At 51.8% G+C, this 16,335-nt stretch overlaps 1 protein-coding gene across 14 annotated transcripts in view; it reads right to left on the bottom strand.

Annotated features, from left to right (window-relative positions):
• The window catches only part of LOC116426915 (latrophilin Cirl), a 416,178-nt gene that overhangs the window by 244,752 nt on the left and 155,091 nt on the right, over positions 1-16,335 (bottom strand). For all 14 annotated transcript variants that reach the window (XM_076374220.1, XM_076374221.1, XM_076374217.1 and 11 more), the window contains one exon: positions 9,676-9,798. In XM_076374220.1, coding sequence (XP_076230335.1) covers positions 9,676-9,772 — 97 coding nt within the window. In that variant the 5' untranslated portion in view covers positions 9,773-9,798. The remainder of the gene's footprint in view (positions 1-9,675; positions 9,799-16,335) is intronic.

Raw genomic sequence — 16,335 nt, 5'->3', positions numbered from 1 at the left:
TTAGCGCGCCGGGCTACGACTCTCGCATGGCAGCCTGTTTCTACATTCATTCTCGCCGCCGACCCGGTTGGTATGCGTGGATTACAAGAAGCTCGTGTACGCTTCCTGCCTGCACGCGGTCGCCTTTAGAGCCGAACACCTTTTTCTCTTTCTCCCTCGCCGCATTCGACTCCGATAACGCTTGGAATGAACCTCGCCGCGGAGCTCTGGTAGGCGGAAGCGATGCATCGATCCCAGGAGTGATCATTTACTTTTTGAAATTCCGAGGGAAATCGCGGGAGGTGTTCCGTCCGCGGTAACGCGGCCCAGCCAAGTGTAACATCGGTAAATCCATTACAATTACATTCCGAAGGCTTGACAAAGACGCATCGTTCCCCATTCAAACAGATTTGTTCCATTTTACAGGAACTTCCTCATCTCGCTGGGAATTAAAAATTGTTCGCGATGTTTGTTAGAGACAAATGAATCATCCGAACTGACGCATCGTCCGACGGTTGATTTGTGGAAAGTGAACGGCTCTAAGAAGGAAAACGACGATCAACACGTTAACTGCCATGGTGGTCACGGGTGACCGGAGCTTCCGAAATGCTTGAAAACAATTGCCATAAGGAAATTGATATTGAATCAAAACATTTAGTAACACAAGAATACTATTTTCCTCTATTATAAAGGAATTAATCTTACTATAACAAAGCACTCGAACTTCTCATGGCAGTAAACGCGTTAAACGGTAAATAGGGAACGAAGCGTATAGTGTCGTGGAAGAACCTGACGGAGGCGTTGATATCAGCTTTGAAATTTGAGAGAATATATACCGCTATTAAGAGAAGATTGCCGGCGTAACGGGTTCATTCTGCGCTTCTATTGATTTTTTAATAAGCGTGCCTCTCTTCCTGGACGATCGGCGAGGTGGAGAAAAAAGGAAGGAAAAACGCAGGAGAAAGAACGGAAGGAACGAAGGGCGGCGGAGGTGGTGAGAAAAAGAGAAAGGCAGTTCGGTAGCGGGTTCGAACTTCCCGTGGAAGTTTCTCAGGCGCATTAATGCGCGCCAAATTAAACCGAAATTTCTTCTTTCGCCGGAACTTTGTTAAACCGCTTTGTAAATTCCTGTCTGGCCGGCTGCTCGCCCGTGGAAGTGTGAAAACGGCCCGGCAAAATATCGCGGCGGAAACTTTGTATCGACGTATCGAGGACCGGGGCTGATACCGATTACCACCGGCCGCCCGGATTCCGTGGGAACTCACCTTTACAGAAGACACGTCCGTTTATCATGGAAGCGGAACGGTTCGCGCGATGAATAGCCCGCGCGCGCAGCTTAAAAAGGACTTGCCGGCCGGCGCCGGTTAAGCGTGGCTTCTTTGTTCGCGTGAAATTAACATCGGCCTCGTGCCGCTTTGTTCAATTTCACAGGGAGAAAAAAAAAAGCGCTGACGTTATTGCCGCGTCTTCTACTTGAAACTTCGTTTCATTATCTTGCCTCGCGCTATTTTTAATAACGGTCCCGCGTCGTTTCACTACCCCGGCGAGGCGTTCCCTTCCGCCTCGACCGGAGACTCCTATCGGTTTCGTATCGAAAGAGAACGAGGATTATACAGGCTGACATTAAAAAAACGAAAAACTGTCACGAGTAAATCATCCGGAGTTAACTTCATCATCCCCCGTATCGCAATATCGCGGGGCGCGTCCAACTCGCTCGATGTTTCACCGTGCAACAGAGGGGTTACCTTTTTCGCCGATATTTTCCATAAAATCTAGCCGCACGATAAAACTATGCAGTCGATGGGGGAGTACATTTCGAAAATGTTTCCATACCACGTGTTCCCCCCCGACCGACGGCCGTAACACTCGAACGCTTATTAGTAAACCCCTGCGTTCAAAGGGATTCCGAACCCTCGGGCGGCTTTCACGCGAGTTTAACCCCCGAAAAAAGCCCGGCCAGTGTGCCGAGGTGCGATTGTGCTCCCGTACGCGGGGCGAACCTATAAGGAAAATGCCGGGCGGGGGTGGGCCCGGGTTGGCAGCGGTTACCCCAGAGACCGGAGAGCCTCTTTTCTCTCTTTGAGGGGCGAAGTCGACTTAGCAAACAGGTCCGGGCTCGCTCGTATGAATGTTAACGAGAGCGTGATCGAGAAAAAGGAGGAAGAAGTAGCGGAGAAGAAGCGGATGGTGGCAGGAGAAGGTGGCGGAGACGGGGGTGTGGCAGAGAAGACGGGAGAACGAAACGAAGGTAGTCGCCTGGCGGCGAGGAGGAGGGGGTTAGGACGAAATGGGAAACGATTTCGAGTGTGCCGACTGTTCTCCATCGGCGGCGAGAACCAGGAAGCGGGTCAAGTGCGGGCGGAAGGAAAACCAGAGAAGCGGGGCGATCTCGCCGGCCAGGTGGAAGGAGAAAGCGCAACGGCGAAGAGAGAAAGGGAATCGAACGTACAGGGGTGTGCATTAGCGAGGAACAATGGAGCGATCGCGCGAGTTCCATCGTGGAGATCGTTTTATTATCGTGAAAGGCTCCACCCCCGTATTTTGTGCGTCTTAATAAAGCTCCGTTTCTTCCGTCCCCCGGCCGTCTCCTCCTCTTTAACCACGGCTTTTCGCTGAAAAGCAGCTTGGTTACGTCCCTTTTCCGGTATGCCTCGTCCCCCCCTCCGCCGCCCCGTTGTCCGTAAGCCGCCTATTATCCCCTTTTTATCGTGGCCGCGCCGACTCGCCGTCGGAAGCAGTTAACACGAGCCAAAAAGTAAAGCCGAACGTAATCTATTAAATAGATAACGGCAACCCTTCCAGCTCCCTCTTTCTTCCCCCGTCCCGAACGGAATGCATTCAGTCGGGACGACGGTTAGGTTAAACGGCGAACCGCGAGGAGGATTCCTAGCGTACGGAAACAAAAGGTGCGCGTCCGGATAAGCTTTTCATAAGGCGCCTCGGGGGGAGCGAGAACGAGGGAACGAAGGGGACCGAACGGGGGAGGAGGGACAGGGCGGAGGTGTCTCGCGGAGGAAAGCACGGCTTATTCCGGAGTTATTTTTCACGGAGCGTTGAAAAATTACCGCCACTAAGAAATCGGAAATCGATTACGTCCTGGAATCCGAGAGGGGTAGGGGCGACGCCCACCGTAAGGAGAGAGACTGATGGGCGCCTACGCTCGGAAGACACCGGCGAGCTCCGGTTTCCGGCGCGGAACGGTAGATCGATCTTCCGGCCGTGCGCCGAGTCACCGGATCGTCGACTGACACTTCGGCCGTTCCGGCGAAATTAAAAGCGGGGCAGGGAGAGAACGGTTTCGCGCGGAGGAAGGCAACACGGCGGCGGGCGAGCTCGCGCAGTAAAGGTCCCTTGGATGATTAATCCTTTACTTCGTTCGGAAGCGAGCCGGCGTCGTCGGAAGAACAGGCAGCCGTGAGAGGAGGCGGAAAGTGGGGCGAGACGACGAATATCTTCATCGGGACGCGCCGATGTCGCGGTATTTCAAAGCTGCTCGCGGCAGGAAGCTGTTTCTCCGACTGAGCGATTTAACGCGGACGCAAACTGTGCCACGACCTCGATAAAAAGGAAACGATAATCCAGCGTCGAGCGGCGCGCTCAACGATTGCTCTATGCAAATGCCACGGCACGGAGCGGGCAGACTAAGGGGCGAGGTGGAGGAGGAGAGGTTACGGCGGAGCAGAAAGAACAGAAGAGAGAGAGAGAGAGAGAGAGAGTGAAGGAGGGCGGGTCGGGGTGGAAGATTTTCAATTACGGTCAACAACCCGGGGCTGGTCCTGCGCGAATAGAAATAGGGGCGCGGGCGAAGGTTTGCAGCAATTTTTGAGAAGCTCGCCGGTGGAACTGGGTCACGTACGCCGGAAGTAAACGTCAGGAGAATTAAAAGTCCTCCTACTCGGGGCGTCGAACAACCACGTCGAGGAATTCCGGCTGAGAGACTCGCTTCTTCTAAGCTGTACCCCGACCCGCCGCGCGCGGCCCTACATCGACGCCTGTTTTCCTTCCCCTCCGACGGGAAGCGTTTCTCTCGCTCGTCCGCTCGAGCCACGGGCGGAAGAAAGAGAGACTGGGCGAAAGGTTGTGCAACCACGGGACGCGGAGAAGATCGCGGCAATCTCTTATTTTCCGCGCGACCGATCCATTCGACGCGAATTGGAAAACGCGAGCGGCAAGGAAACGAAGTTCCACGCGAACCGGGGCGAAAAGAAGCGATAGGAGGAGACCGTGAGGATCCGAGGAGGACGGGGGGAGGGATTGCCCTCGCCGCGGGATTTCGTTCGGTCGTTTCCCATCAGCCCGGAAGATAGTTTTCGGCGGATATGAAGCGCGCCAGTATCGGCCATTACAGAAATTTGCCGCCTGTGGATGCGATCAACCGTTAAGCCGTGCGTCACAGATTCCTCTCTCGGATCTATGCTCTCCTCGGGCGAGAAGTTCGCGCGAAAATTGACGCGACTCGAAAGGAAAAATGTAATTTCCACGGAAAGAGAATCTTCGCCGGGATCTAATAAATTTATTCCATTCCTTCTTCTTTCTTGTTCGAAGCGTCTCCGGAATGCAAAGCTGACGGTCTCGAGCGTTTCGTGAAGTGGAATTCCGTCGCGTCGGGATTCTCCTCTCGAATGAAATACGGTCAATTAAAAGATATCGGTAATTAAATGTTCGAATTTTGAAAAACCTGATCGATGTATCTTTTCATTGGCCTTTTTCTTCTTTCTCGGTACTCTTATTGAATAACGATGTACGCGAAAACTTCAGAACTTGAGCTAAACCTACGGTACCCGTATCATCGATGCGTAACAAACACAACGCGACATATATTCGACTAAATATCCGATGAATGGTGGACGGGGAGCGAGAATGAATCACGGAATAGTCGAAAATTCAATTCACTATCGGCGGGATTCAATCCAGATGGCTGGACGAGTGAAACGGTACGCGGGCGTCGCGCGTAAGCTCTTCTTTCCGGTCTGCCGTTAATCGGAAGTTAATTCGTATCGATCGGGCCGATGACCAAGTAAATTTAGTCGTCAGACGGGTCGTTACCGGCGAATAATTCTCGGCGAGCACGACGGAAACGCGTCGCTGGCCCGGACCCGGCGAGGAAAGAACATAGGAGCAACGAAGGGAGAGGCACGGGGCTCGTGGCGACCGCTCGTGCATGATTGGAAATTAGATTAGTCACGTTGTAGCGGTTTTGAACAAGGATTAATGCGGGAGGGCGATCGCCGACGCCGGGTGCCCGGGTATCATTAACCGCTTTGTTACGTGGTTAAAATATGAACCATGAAACGGTGTTGCAGCAGCCGGCGCTCTTGGCGGATACGAGCGTTTGCTCTGTATCCTCCGAAGCAAAGCATGAACGGTGATGTTGCAGCAGATTTCGTTCTTAATTCGCTCAACAGGAACCACCTGTAATACCGTAACGTTCTCGAACAAATACAACTCGGTTTAGTCGAATCGTTTACGCGACGCGCTGTTCGCTGCTAATTAAAATAAATCATGAAACAACCACGAGGTACATTCGAAAAGTAACCTCAAATTCTGCAGGAAACGGAAGTAACCAAAGTTGGAAATGCCTCGAGAAACACATGTCGAGGAAACAATCGTAACGGAGTTGCGAAATAGAGGCGAGAGGGCAAGTTGTACAGCAACGAGGGGGCAAAAAGGACGAGGATGGGGTGGCTCGGAATTGGCCGAGGAACAACCGGTAAAACCGACGTAATGCGCGGTAAATTGGGGCCACCGTGTGTTGCCGATGTACCACAAATCTTAGACACGCCGTGGTCCGCGGCGAATTACGACCGTCGGGTTTACCCGACCTGCGTGGAGGAGAAGGTCGCGGGTTCGCAGGGGAAGAGGTTGTTTGTCCGGTCGTTGGCGAACGACGTTGAGCCGGCGCAGTTCCGTTGCCGGCTGCGAACCGTTTCTCGTGTGCGACATCGACGCGCGAGTTATGTTCCTTATCAACGGGACGCGCCGGATCTCGAAATAGGGGGGTTGGAACTCGCGCGACGGGGTGTACCGCGCGAATTTAAAGCCGACTTATCTGCGCCCGGTGTATTCTTCATCGGGTGATCGGCGATTTTTAACCGGCAGCGAGAGGTTCGAGCCGAGGCCGACTGTGTAATTCGTTTGTTATTATCTGCGCATCTAACGACGAGGGAGAAGGAGAAAAAGGCAGCCCCCCACGGCCGGTGCCGGTTCGAGAAATAATTAAAGGCGGATTACGGCCGCGAGTAAATAAGAGGAGCCGCGGTGCGGAATGGTACCCCCGTGATTTTTCATTCGGCGCGCAACCGTGAGAAATTTTTCGCTCGGTAATCTTTATCCTTCGAAGGACACCGGCGCCGTGGCGCGGACCGCTCGCGCGCGCTCGCTCGCTCGGTCGCCTCGGGGACGACGCCGCGCACCCTATAATCACGCACTGTCCACGATGCTTATTATCCCGATATTGTGCCGAGTGTATAATAGGATTACCGATCTATCCTACATAAATATTAATTGCGCAGAACGCGCCGCGGCGACCTAAGTGCCGGCTGTAAATTGCTCGCCACCGCCCCCTCGGCCCTCTCTCCTTTTACCTTCGCGCGTGTATAAATCTTCGTTGATACGGAGAGGAACGAGAGAGGCAGATACGGGGAAGGGGGACGAGAAAGGGACAGCGGCGTTGCATCGAACGAGGCGGAGGAGGAGCGAGGAAACTCCGTGACCGGTGTCCCAGGTGGTCCACAGCTGCAAAGAGTATTTCCACCCGAGTAAGACATACGCCGCGACCTGTCGAGAATAAATGTCTCGGCCCGGACGGCGTCTACCGCTGCTTAAAATTCGCGCGGCGGTCTTGATCGGGCGGATTATTCATTTACGAGGGAAGCGTGCCGATATCGATTCGAGTGAGCCGGACGGTAACGTGTCGGCCGATTATTTGTAATCGTTTCTTCCGGCGCGGACAGAAGTCGCCGGCTAATGTTATTTAAATTTATGTACACGATACCGGCAACCGACATATTCTGATTATTCTTATGAATTTTGCATCACTCCGATTATTCTCATGCATTTTGTCGGGCGCATTAGCGTCCCTGCTAATGTGCGCGATCATTATTTATCGAATTCTACTCCCCGATGAGACTGTGCCGGATAATCGCAACGTCGAATCGGGATATTTAATTATCGTATCGCTCCGAGGAGCCGCTCGCGTCGGGGAGAATCGAATCGGAACGTTCGGAGATAAATACTAGGACAGAGATGCTACGCGGCGTCTAGAGATTCCACGGACCGAATAAAACCGGCGGATTTTTCAGAGTCACGAGCCACTCGAGACGAATAATATCGCGGGAGGTAAATAAAAGATAGAGCTGCCCGTTGCCCGGAACGGTCACGTCACGATCACTCTCGGTCCCTTTATCTAGTTTCTGCTATTTTTCTCCGACCGCTTCCGTTCCCGAGATGGGAATCAAAGGCGCGGCCATGGCCGTCTGAGCCGTCGATCGCACGCCGCACAATGCCTGCGATTTTGATTTATCTATCCGGCACGAGTTCCCGCGGTTTTCCCCGGCAAACACGTTCGCGCTCTCGCCGCGCGAGGGGAACGGCGATACGGGGGCCGAACGAACGAAGATCTCCAGGCGTAAGGGACCGGAAGGGCTTCAGCGGCTGGAGAACCGCGGGGGAGGACGCGGTCGCGCGGATTAGGCGCACCGAAGTGTGCGATAATCGCGAAGGAATAGAGAAACTCTTCTCTCCCCTTTGCCTCGGCCTCCTTTCGCGACCCTTCACAACTCGAAATCGCTCTTGAGACTGCCGCTCGTTAATGCTCGGTTCCGCTCCGGCGTGTATGTAACACGCGTCCCTGAACTTCGGGTCGGTTGCACAACCAGACAAATCACCCTTTCCACCGGCCCGTTTCGTGTGTTCATGCGTGGAAAGCCACCTCCTTACGTATTGTTCCTCCGCATTATTCCCGTACACACAGAAAGAAAGGGATTTCGGAAGATTACCTATTTCCCGTGTAACTTAATTGATACTTGGTACGAAGAAGATTAGGGATTACCATAATTCCTTTGAATCCTCGTCCGACAAGGGTGTCTGTTTGTCCAAGTATAGCGTAATATTGTGCTTGATCTGTAATACTTACAAATTGATATTCCTATTGAATTTCACAACGGGGTTTCGGGAACTACCCCCGGCGAGCAAATACTTCTCGCCCCGAGTGTAGCGACTAAACACGCCACTCGAAACTCCGCATCTGTCGCGAAAACATTTCCAAATATTTGACCGAGGACCCCGCGACGTCTGTGTGGCCTTTAATTACACGGCGCCTCGAGGAACGGGACGAACGTCGATTCTTCCCGCAACAATATCACTTCACGTGCGGCTTCACCTAAATCAATTAGCGTGGAGAATGAGTTAATTCTCGGCCCAGCACTGCGTACACAATCGACCGCCTAAGCACCCCGTCCTAGTCCTTATTCGCGTGGTAAGGGGCTCTCGAAGGGTCGAAGGGACCGATCTTCACCGCGATAGCACAATCCAGCGGACCGCGCAGTGTACACACGTTCGGCTACTTCCATCCTCTTTATTAAACACACACTGTGTTTGCCCTCCGATAAATGTTCCAACGGTCAAGCCCGGTAAGCGCGGCCGCCGAACTGCGGCTTCGATCGACCGGATATGCAACGCGTCGATCTGCGTCGTCTATCCCTCGCTATCGGCCAAACCGCCGCTCGGAAACTCACCCCCAACCTCGCCCCTCTAAAGCGGCGCTTCGCGTTGTCCGCGAATCGAAGCGCCCGGCTGTCAAATGTTATTGCGTTGAAATCTCGTGATGAATTAAAAAAGTTACTCTAAACGGTCAATTTATTTGATATATCGGACTATGTCGGTGGGCAATTTATAATATTCGCAAATGATAGTCGTCCACGGATAAAATAGTTCGTTCGTTACAGTTGATTAAGATTTATAGTTACTTAATAACAAATTTAACACGGTAGGACTCGATTTATCTAAATTCCACGTAGAGAGTGCAACTATTGTAAGCAGATCGTTAGCTGATTCCCGACTGAATTAACACAGAAGCCGCGAAAGTTTTCTTTAACGTTCGAAACATTTTGTCTCTCCTGTGTAACAGAAATCGTAGTCAAACAAGACCAAACTTTCCAATGCTGAGACTTTATTCAGCAAAGAGGTCCAATACCGTTCTCCGTGGCAGCGTACGAACGTCCAAGTAGTTTCAGTCCTTCTTACCGTTAAAGCGTTCGGTTGAACATAGTTCCAGCGTAGCCGAGTTCTCGGCGCACAGAAGCAACCGAGAGAGGCACTTGGCATTCCGAAATCGACAAGAAGCGAATTTCCATTTCCCGCCGCGCTGGCCACCGCGCTGTTCGTTACCAATTACCATCGCCGGCCGAAAGAAGGTATACAAAGTAGGAGCACCGCACACGAGCACCCTCGGCTCCGTCCAAAATGCCTTCGGCGTTGCTCGCGGTCCGGCCGCGTCGCGCCGGGGGAAATAATTTTTCGCCGGCCACGAACACGCTCGTGTCGTGCAGCACGTAAATATTCGCGCGTAGTCGTCGCGCGGCGGTGTCGCACGGGGGCTTAATTGGCACAAGGACAGAGCCGAGGGCCACGCGGACGACAGGTTGCACGGAGGAATCGGCCGGCGCGCACTGCTATCGTAAATACTTTCGCACTTACCTATATTTCGCGCCGCGACGGTACAACCGCTGGTTAGGAGCCACGCAAACACCAGGCCACTGAGTAGACCTTTCCGTCGACCCTTGCGGCACTCCATCGTGAAGTTCCGAGCTCCGACTACGCCTGGAAAACAAAACGACCGCATCGTTAGGGGTGAGAGTAATTACCGGCGCGGCCAACGCACGCCGCGGAATAGCCCAAGAATTTTTTGATCGTGTTCGCTGATTACGGGCGAATATTTTCGCCGGCATGCGCGTCCCTCGATTCGCGCTCGGTTAAGTAATGGTAGGTAATCCGGGATATCTTGATTACCGGTTGCGCCGCGTTTGCGAATCGGCCGGCCGAATTGGGGATAAAAATGTACATATCCCGTACACTTTGCGGTTGTAAAAGTGTAACTGGAAAATTTGATTACTTCTAGGAATCAAGTAATTGTTAAAGATTCTATAGTGAATAATTAGTAATCGGTTATTTAAAGCGGAGGGTTCATGGAGTCCGAATGAAAGCAACCGTTTCTACAGCAAGTGGAAACAAGTAATTGGCGGACAGGATTTTAGGTTACAGGAAACTATTGCTTCGTTCGTCGAACAATGTACGTTACCGGTGCCGGAAAACTGGCAGTAACCTTACAAAACAGTATCTGAATTCCCCCAATCCATCGGATCATCACGCTGCCGGTCCAACCCGCTCGAACCATGTTTACGAGCGTCCGACACCCTGCGCGCTTTTTTCCCGGAGATTTAAACTCGATGTCAGTCGCGTCCTCGCGAAATCCCTTTGTCGCGCGGTATTACCGAAGGAAAACATGTTATCCGCGCGATTTCCCGCCTAATCCAACAGGCGCACCTGCTCCACCATGGGACGCGCGAGCGATGACGGCGTCTCGCCGTGGATTTTTACTGGCAGTCGAATAAAGAGGGAGAGAGGCAGGCGGCGGCCGTCACGTTGCCGTAACGAAACGGTCGAGCCAACAAATTTCATTCGACGAATCCAAAACCCGCCTCCTTTTTCTCTCTCCCCCCTCTTCCTCTGGCTACGCTGTTTGCGATTTTCCGAAAGCAGCGACGCAGCAACGGCCGCGCATCCCGCCGCACGCGAAAGAGATAATTGCGAGCTATTGTCGGTAAACACTAGAAATCGGCTTAATTCACGGACCGAACAAAAGTAAACCGGCTCGCGGGGGTGTGTTTGCGTTCGCGTGTGTCCGGCGGGGGGCGTGCGTCTGCGCGCAACGGTTTACGGGAGACGCGAGCAGAACCAAGCCAAACCGGAGCGAGCCGAACCGAACCGTGAATGTGGGTTAACGAAGGCAAAAAAGGAAAACAGTTTTCGCATCAGCGTTTCGGCATTTGCCGGGCGCCGCACAATGGGGTGCCGTCGAATGGAAACATTCGGCCCGATGGCAGAGCAACGGAGAAAGAATATAGAAAGCGAAACGAAGCGCCGCGCAAAGAGAAAAAGGGCTTCGAAAAACAGAGGGACGGAAATAGAGCGCGGCAACGCCAATACCGTGTTTTCCCCTTCGCGTTGCTCGCGTTCCGCGCTACCGGAATCCTAGCAGAAACTCCCCAACTATTTATTTCCGTTCCACGCTGCGCCAGTCATAGATTCGTTTCTTGCGCCGTTGAAATTGTACGTCAAACGCCTTCGACGGGAAGTTTCGAGGCTCGACGGGGCGTCAATCCTTTCTCGCGATAACTCTCGTTGTTCGAAATACCATCCGCACGGTTTTCACTGTTCTTCGTTCGAATACTTGAAAATTATTGATCGTTCGATAGAAACAGCGCCGCGCTCTACAGGGTGAAAGTACTATTAGCTTGAACTCAATTCAATCAAAGACGGAACGAATCAGTTTCTAAGTCGGAATATCAAAGATCCCGTGCTCCGTTTTCACTTACAATCTGTATCAATTTAATCATTCCCCGCGAGGGTGAAGACGACACTTGGATTTAACTGAAGTCTCGACAGACTCCGTTTTATTCCTCTTCGCTCGTAAAACTGTCGACAGAACTTTCTCGCTAGACTGTGGATTTTTATGCAAATTCCAACTCCCGCGAACTAATTCACGGGGACCGGCTTGATTGAAATTTTTTCTTTTTATTACGGGTATCGTTATCGCGATAGCCGTATAAAAATTGTTTGAAATCCCAGTAAAATTATCGCCGTACGTTCCACGTATTTAGAAACTCGTTTATCGCTCTTCCATGTTACCCTTCAACGCATCCACTTTTACCAGCATTACCTCGCAACTAGTTAGATATTTATCTAAACTATCATCTAAGTGTCTAACATCATCTTCTCTATCCACAACGATCCCAACGAAATCACAAATCCGCCTCAACTCCGCACGCGATCGCGCAGAGTCCTGTGAATCGTCTAGCGGCCAAGATATCTGGAACATAGTCAGCCGGTATTCGCGTGAATTTTTCCGACGTGGCTAATTAAGTCAGCGTGGTCGAGTCACCGGTTCACCCTGTTCACTCTTGTTGTTCCCATCGCGGCGTCGCATTACCCAGAGTGGCGTGCACCGGGTCCTCTCTCGTTACCGTTGCCATTCAATGGCGGTTAATACGGGCCGGCAGGATAAACGCGCAATCGCCCAGCGCCGTGATTATCGCGGAAACATCTGTAAACTCTCGTAGTAACAATGATAATTGAATGCGTTAGCCGAGAGCGGGAGCGAGCGGGTCGGTCCTCGTGCAGCGCGCACGAACGCACGTACGCGCGCTCGCTCGCTCGCTAGCACGCGGGCCCACGTCCGACGCATTACGCATAATTAATCCGGCGATGCTTATCTCTTCTAACCTTGTGTCCGCGCGCGTTCATCGCGTGAATAGAATCGACCGTGCGCGATTCTCCTTTCATCGGCGTTGCAGCGTCACCCCCCGCGCCCCGCGTCTTTTCTCCTCCGTCATCCCCTGTTCTACCTGCGCCCGAGCTGGTCGCTTTGCGGTTTTCGCTTCGCTGATTGTTCGAGTGCCCTCAAGAGCCGTGCGACACGGCGCGACACTTTCGCCGGGTTTGAAATTACATTCGAGAGACACCGGCCCCGTGATTTCTTGCGTCGATGACGGCCGAGTGGGTGTTCGAGTATTTTCCTCAAGCCGGTCTCGTTCTGGGCGTGTTCCTTTAATACGCGAATAGACGAATCGTTGATCTGGAGTGACCTTGTTGCTCGTATCGGAAGATTTTCAAGCGTCTTTAAATTAAGAGTTGATCGCACTCGCACAGTTTCGTTGTATTCCGCGAAGTATGTTAAAGAAATAAACACGCTGATTCTACGTAAACAAGCTAGTACCCCAATTACTTGGCACAGTTGCTGTTCAGCTCTTTTTTCCTACGAACATTCAGCGTTCAACGATGCGGAGGAATGAATATTCAGAGACTGGACACGTTAGGATATTTGTTCTCCAGCCGGGATAATTGAAATAAAACTCGTCGACGTTCGTTTAATCGGAGCAAAACGGGGGGGCAACGGTAGCCGCATCGTTATCGGTGGGATCTCGAAAGAAATCTCGAATTCGCCGGGGCACCCACACTTTCCTCCGGTAGCAGCGTTATTGTCGCCACCGCCGTCCAGGCTAATTACATTCCCACGGGCGCGTACGCTCGCGCGTATTTGCGCAAGCGCCACGATAATTGCGATAAACCCGATGACAACGCGATTCCCATCTCGGAAGTGCATCGCGTGGCGGGACCGCCTCTCTCCGGCGAAGGTAACTGGAGCCCCAAGCGTATCCCCGCATCCGATACAATTGGATGGCTGTGCAGCACGCGGCGAGCCGGGCGTAATCTCCGCCGACCGATTTTTCCGTCGCTGAATGCGATTCCTTGGAAAGCACCGCGGTCGCGGACCCGACCGGCTCGCCGATTTTTTGAAGATCGGTAATCGGCCGGCTCTCTAGTCCGCACGCTCGGGGAACGCATTCCCGACGCCGCTTCCTTCACCGGGGGAATTTCTAAGAATCGCCTTATCTGCCCGCCGGATCGTCTCGCTCCGTTTCGATTCGCGGGCCGATCCCCGGCGAGCATTTCGCGCGACCGTTTTCGAAACGTTTCGGTATTCCGTTGATGGAATTCGGTATTGACACGGGGACGATTGCGCTGCGACAAAGCCAACCGCTGCAGGGGTCGCTTGCAATAACAAGCCAGCTCCTTTGACTCAATCTCGCTGTTTAATCGTTAATGCGCTGAGATTTCGCGAGCGTTCGTGTTCGAGGTGTACAAGAAATACAAGAGTGATCTGTACAAAACTATGAGTGTTTCGATTTTCGCTAATTTATGGCTGATCAGGGGCAATGCTCGACGATGATCAGAAATAATGTCGCTTCAATTTACCGCATACGAAGGAACGGAGTTTAATATGGACCACCTGATTTGAACAGCTCGCCGAAACGAGAGATATGAATTATTTTCAATAAAACCTGCATCATAACACGAGGAGATTAATAAACATTCATAAACTGACGGATGGAAAGGCAAAAATTTAAATGGCTTCAAACCACGGTAAATGTAAATACAGTCAAAAGCAGTCCGAACAAAATGGAAAAACAGCAGTCCGAAAAATTGAAATTTTCATGGAAAAACAGAATTGTTCGGCTCATGTATATTAAGAGGTTTGACTATTTACCTCGTCTTTCGGGGAATTTAACGTAGCATCAAGCACAATAACGCTTCGCGATCAATGACAAGTTCCTAACCGATGTCCAACCATTAATATGATTGTTTTCTATTACCAATGAAGTGTTTATCACCATAACTGACACATCAAGCTAATTATTTTCCGAAACACCATGGTGTTCCATATTAGGCGCCGTTACCCAATACCGAATTGAAACATCGGAAACTGTTGCTGTAACGCGTACCACGGGAATTTTCAGGTTTATATAATATTTACGTAACGAATCGGTGAATATCGGATTGTAATTAGCTCTATCTCACCGGAGGACCGTTCAGCCGCGATTTCGCGATGATTTCGGGCACAAAATCAGTTAATCGTCGCCGGACCCTCCGCGAGTGGAATCGGGCGTGCGGAATCCTTGTGTTCTAGACACGAAGCCGACTAGGGGTCGGGTTACACGAAATTATTTGTTGAAAATCACATTATCGAATCGGCGAGTGCCGGGGCCCGCGCGGATCGGCGGATTTGCAGGTTTCAATTTTACACCCAGACGCATTTTAATGCGGCCGCGGAAACCCCGGATGCGATCGTTCCCCCGTGCAATTAAAAATAATTGCATATTCGCGTGTTACCCGGCCGACCTAGCGCGCCGCTGTTCCAAGCGTCTGCGTGTCCCCCGTACCATCCCCCAGCCCCCGATCGCGAGTTTTGTTTCGTCGGTGGTCGGATTAGCCTGGAATTTCCTGTACGACACTGCGGTTTTCAGCGTCGAAAATACTCGCCTATTTTCCGCCCATTTGCCGGCTGGGAATACCGGTTCCACGGGTCCGACGAGAGCATCATTCCGATCAATGAATCAATCGTCACCGTTTTATCGTCCCTAAGGCTACGAAATATAGGAAACGAATATTTATTCTGCTCCTACAATAGTATATATTTAATTAAAAATAGTTATTTCGTATGGAAAATATCGTCTAAAGGAACGGGGATTTCCGAATAGTGTATTCCGAAAGTTACAGAATAATACCGTGCTTCGTATCGAATCTGCCGAATCTCTCAGTTGAAACGTTAAACCTCGTTGACAGTTTCATCGACCGCCTGACAAATTCCGTGTCCGCCGACAATCGCTCAGAACCGCTAGAAGTCGCGGGAGGGCTCGACACAGCCGCTCGTTTCCCTGTTGCTCTCCTTCTCGTTCTAACGGGAACGAGCGAGGCAGGTAAAGCCGTAGTATAATAACTCGGTAAGTCCAAGAATTACCGGCATGCACAAAGAACGCGTAATTGCCAGCCGTGATCGCCGATTTTCTTTGAACCCGGTTGCAAATGAATTGTTCCGGGTCTCGATAACCGTAAAGAACGCGGCGCGAACCTGCGTGCGCGGGCGCAAAAACGCCGCAACCTTGTTCGCTGCATGCGACTCCATGGGATTACAACGATTACTTTTCGAGCGTTGTGTCGCCTGGTTCTACGTCTCTCTTCCTCTTCCCTCTTTCCTCCTTCTCTTTCGTCTCGTCCCTCTCACGCTGCCATTCACGTTTTTGCCATCGGTCCTACGAACGTAACGCGTGTCTTCGCCAAGAACGGCCGACGCGCCTCCCATAGGCCGCGGGACTCTTCCTTCCGATGCGCCGTCGCATATATGCACGTCACGGAATGCAAGCTGCCAGACGCGCACGTGCACCGCGGTGGAACGCCGCGAGAGGACAATCGGGAACGGGGTCACGTCACGAACAAGATGGAACGGAATAAAGAGGAGCTCCCGGCCGAGATGTATTGCGGCTAAATTTTATTTTCGTACAGGGAAAACGCTGTCACGCCGTATTCCCCGTCACCGCCGACATATGCGTCCCATGCTAAATCACGATGCGATCGTTACGGAAGCGCATTTTCTGGGTCACTGGGCTAAGAACGTCATAGTTAAGTATTTGAACTCGCTAAGCGACAAATTCTATGTATAAGTTGGAGGAAAATCTGTAATATCTAACAGAATATTTGCAATCTATGAGACCGCATCATTTAGAAAATAATCATTCTCAA

The sequence above is a fragment of the Nomia melanderi genome, chromosome 2, assembly GCF_051020985.1.
Source record: "Nomia melanderi isolate GNS246 chromosome 2, iyNomMela1, whole genome shotgun sequence".
Taxonomy (NCBI): Eukaryota; Metazoa; Arthropoda; class Insecta; order Hymenoptera; family Halictidae; genus Nomia; species Nomia melanderi.
The sequence above is the reverse complement of the archived record's forward strand: the minus strand, read 5'-3'. Positions and strand labels throughout refer to the sequence as shown.